The 4,348-nt window shown below is 37.1% G+C and overlaps 2 protein-coding genes across 2 annotated transcripts in view; one reads left to right on the plus strand and one right to left on the minus strand.

The window, feature by feature from the left end:
* LOC108578631 (probable multidrug resistance-associated protein lethal(2)03659) overlaps nucleotides 1-4,348 on the plus strand; it is a 26,265-nt gene that overhangs the window by 5,697 nt on the left and 16,220 nt on the right. The gene's annotated exons all lie outside the window — the stretch shown is intronic.
* Nucleotides 1,713-4,348, minus strand: part of LOC108578619 (odorant receptor 22c-like) — a 4,186-nt gene continuing 1,550 nt past the window's right edge. The window contains exons 2-5 of the mRNA XM_017941982.1: nucleotides 3,600-3,702; nucleotides 3,395-3,502; nucleotides 3,174-3,329; nucleotides 1,713-1,763 (exon numbers count right to left, since the gene is read on the minus strand). Of these exons, the coding sequence (XP_017797471.1) occupies nucleotides 1,713-1,763; nucleotides 3,174-3,329; nucleotides 3,395-3,502; nucleotides 3,600-3,702 (418 nt within the window). The remainder of the gene's footprint in view (nucleotides 1,764-3,173; nucleotides 3,330-3,394; nucleotides 3,503-3,599; nucleotides 3,703-4,348) is intronic.

A 4,348-nucleotide genomic window follows, 5' to 3' on the forward strand; every position in this document is an offset into this window, starting at 1 on the left:
AAAGGGGCTACTTAAGGGAGCCCCGAAAAAGGCACGTGGCCTTTTGGTCGTAGACTGGCATCGCCTACACTTCAAAATTAGGTTAAGCGTTATCGGATTCAAATAAATATATTTTTATTAAACAACTTGCGCGAGTAATTACTTTACGTCACTTCCAAAATATATATAGAAATAACAGTAACCATCTGTTTAGTATGGGTGACGCTGATACGTTTTTTTTTCTCTGCGTCTTGTCGATGTTTTGTTTGATTGATTGCATAGCGACGTGCCTTCCTCGCATGAAAGAAGATTCATAATTAAAATAATATCTTTTAATTTATTGCCATAATTCTAATAGAGCGTATCTAACGTTCATCGCGGTCCTTGGTCTTTCAACGAAGTTACGATCCGTTGACGTTAATTTAGATAGCAAGAACATTGTTGTTGTACTGTTTTGTACAGGCGATCGATAGGTAGTAATCTTATATAACAACTGATTCGTATCGTAGACAAGTGTGCTCCATTACGCGCCTCGATCTCGAGTTTCATCGGTGATTTTCAATTAAAAGTTGTCGATTGGTCGTCTGATTATCGATATATTTTTTCCACGGTATTTAATCCGATACATTCTCGTTGTAACCACAGTTACGGAGATTCGTTTGATTGCATAACAATTAAACGAAGTTACGAAAGAAATTTTCTGACGACAGTTGTTATATGTACATTTCAGTTAGCAAAGGAGGAAAATTGTGAATAGGATGAAAATTTCAATAGGATCTTTCTCTTTTGTTCGAGCTATACGTCTATTCTATAAAGGAGACCGACGGTTCGTGTGCTGAAAGTATGTGTTTATTAGGGTAATAGAGCATGCTCGAAGCTCCTTACGTAGCTCCCACACAGAAGATGCTGATAATGTGGCTCTCTCGCTGTGCGATCGAATGAAATCTACCGTTTCGAACTTTGGTTAAGTTTGTATTGGGGCTGTGAAACTTCGTGTTTGTCGAGCTGTTCGAATAATTCGATTGATTTCGTATATGAATACTTTATTCGAAGTGTTCGAATTTCGAATAAAGAATTCGTGTTAAAAGTAATCCGAATTATTCGAATAGTTGGACACTATAATAACGCACAACTTTAGCCAGGCAGACAAAATTAAGTGCTATGGGTTTGAGATACAGTAATGTCTCCTCAAGTGTCAGTCCGCAAGGAATCTAAACCGGACACTTGTAGAGTCAGGGACTACGTTTTCGAGCAATACAGTAATGTCTCCACAAGTGTCAGTCCGCAAGGAATCTAAACCGGACACTTGTAGAGTCAGGGACTACGTTTTCGAGCCTCGCGCCCGCCTTTGTAGTTTGCCGAACGTAGACAAGGACAGCGAGTAAAAGATAAGGATGAAACGTGAGTCGAGGCAACCAAGCGATTTAAATACCAACTTTTTTAATTTTACGTTTTTTTATCCCGAAATTTTTCTTAACATATTGACGAGATTTTCCTGATGAAAATGACATCAAACACGACATAATTTGAACAACATTTACTTATTAACACGTTCACTGTCTGGCGTGACAGAGTACTTTCTGACAATGCGATACTTATTTCTTTGTAGAGAGAACGATAAATGTTAAATCAAATACTGTGAAATATAAGTTAAAATAGTTTATTTCTAATTTTTGAAAATATGTAGAACGTGACAGCATACTTTTTAACATAAATTCCTTATATCCGTTTTGTTAAGTTAATGTTCGTAATAGAGAAACGTATCCGAAGGAGGTTTTCATAATCTGTTATAAAATAAATAAATTCTTCTGATGTTGTTCGAACCAAAATTACTTGCATTATGTACATTGCTCGAAATAATTGTATTTTTAAAGTTCTTCTAAGTTCCATAAAATTATAGCGTACTTCGTTAGCCTCTTTTAAAAATACAACGATTGCATAGACTTAGGGGTGAGTCGTGCAGTACCGGCCAAAGCTAGATCTCGCTTATACTGTTAGTTGACTGCACTATCGATGGATAAACAAATAAATACTATAGCCCTGAGCAACGTATTCCGGCGACGTTCTTTTTTCTTCAGTATTACCAGAGTTCTAAGACGTTTAACGTTTACGCTGGTGTTCCGTACGACAAAAGTTATTTTTCATAGCTGATTTCTAACTTTTCAGGTAATTAAATAATTTTGTTATAGTACATTATTTTTAGACTATTAGGTATACACGAATGCCCCGGTTTCTGCAATTCGCTTTGTATATTATGCATTAAACCTAAAAGTTCTTCCACGTGCTTGTTGTCGTGCAGTACGGGCCAAATTTTTTAAAAATTTTTTCCTATAATTCAAGTCGCTAGGTTTTTCTTCTTTGTTTTTCTGCAGAAAAATGTCCGAAATGAGCAAGCGTATCTTCCGATTTTATGAAAATTGTTAAAAACATTCCTGCAAAGAATATTTCAGAAACAAGGAGAACACAGAGAAAACGACAGACGCAACAGTCTGTAATTCTAACATCGGTATCTTTTACAGAAGATGTTCAGGAAAAGAAGAAACTGATTAATGAGAAACAATTGAAAGCAAAAACAAGAAAAGCTGAGTAAATACTAAAGAAAAATGAAAAAATCAAGAGAGGAAGGAAGTTACGAGAAGAGATAAGTAAGAGAAAAGATAGCTCACGAAGAAGGAACCTAGGTATTGACGGACAAGTCACTGAGTGCATCGTTTGTAAAGAATCCTTCAACGAAGATTGGGCGCAGTGCGTGAAATGCAACGGTTGGGCTCACGTGGAGTGTACGGATCAAGAAAATATCGATCACTTTACTTGTGATATTTGTAGACGTGCCTAAATAAAAGTTCTATTCTATTTTTAAATGATTTTTACTAACATCATTTATTACTTAGACCTTCAAATCTACCAACTAAGTAGCTTGGCCGGTACTGTACGATGATTTTTCGTCTTTTTTTTTATTTCCACCAATTATTTATCTTTATGAGAAAATTTAAAAAAAATCATTTGTCCCCTTTTATTAAGCACTTTTTGTTACTACAAATTACTTTTTTGAAATTTCATTTTTACCAACGTCAGCCCAAGTTATAGTACAAAAACTTAGAGTGGCCGGTACTGCGCGACTCTCCCCTACACATTACGAAAATTGGCATAATAGCGCCGTTCGAGTGCAAAGGGTTAATATTCGTAATACTTACATGGATAAAACCGTACAAGGAGAAATTGTACACTTTTCCAGCTGTAAGGTATAACGTTCTTCGTCCAGAACGCATGGCAAGAAGCAACAGCTTTTGATTACGGACCGATAATTCTTGCCACTCGGTATCATAGTACGCTTCGGTCACTTTCGTCGACTAAATAGAAAATAAATTATCGGCTAATTTATTGGTCGCGTTCGAACGTTGGGTCAATCGTTTACCTCGTATGCCAATCGTTCACCTATGAACGAGTACAAGTATAACAACGACGTGACTAACAAAATGTACAAAACGTATGTGAACGTGCCCACGAGATTTGCTTCGGGACTCTGAAAAATTAAATGTGTTTTAGAAATATGAAATTATCCTTCCTTTTTCTTGAAGGGGGAGGGGATATTGTTTTTTCGATTAGAGCGAGAAACTTACTAGAAGGGCACTGTATATAAGAACAGCCATTCTTATGCTTGTTTGCGTCAGATCGATCAGAAGGATAACTTCCAGTGCTGAATTGATGGAGTTCGCCATTCTGTAAGGTAGATGTTAGTTTCAGATATTAGTATAGTTATGTTAATATTAATACACGGAATGGATATATCTCAAGATATATCGGATAAAGTTAATTGAAAAATGGAGATCACAGAACCTGACTGAAATTGGAAGTAAAGTAAACCTAAGTATATTAGGCCGAAATTTTTATCATTTTCCCCGTTTTCCTTTTTTTATCATTATTGTACGGGGAACTTTCAATTTTTTTGTTCAATTTCTTATTCTTCCGGTAAGTTAGCTTCTTAGGAGTACACATGAGCCCATAATTATGAAGGTGGACTGTTACGGGCCGTAACGGTTGAGATCGCCTTCGTTTCGGGTTGGTTAACCCTTTCGCGACGGCGGAACTAGGCATCGGTATGCCACTAACGAACGGGTCGTCGTGCCATTAGTGCACACCATACACATTAAGAGTGCCTCGCGTTTTTTCAAATCTTACAGGATTTCGTTGGAACAGCAGAGGACTTAAGGGTGTATCGGACAAAGGGAATGTCGTTGAGGCCCTTGTTCTGTATTATAAAATAAATCTTCACTTTGAGTTGTTGAGACGCGAGCCAATGCGACACGCTTAGTGGATGCCGGATATAACCGGCGCTAGCCAGTGTGAAGCATTTAGTGGATGCCGGATA

The sequence above is a fragment of the Habropoda laboriosa genome, unplaced genomic scaffold (genome assembly GCF_001263275.1).
Source record: "Habropoda laboriosa isolate 0110345459 unplaced genomic scaffold, ASM126327v1 scaffold45, whole genome shotgun sequence".
Classification (NCBI taxonomy): domain Eukaryota; kingdom Metazoa; phylum Arthropoda; class Insecta; order Hymenoptera; family Apidae; genus Habropoda; species Habropoda laboriosa.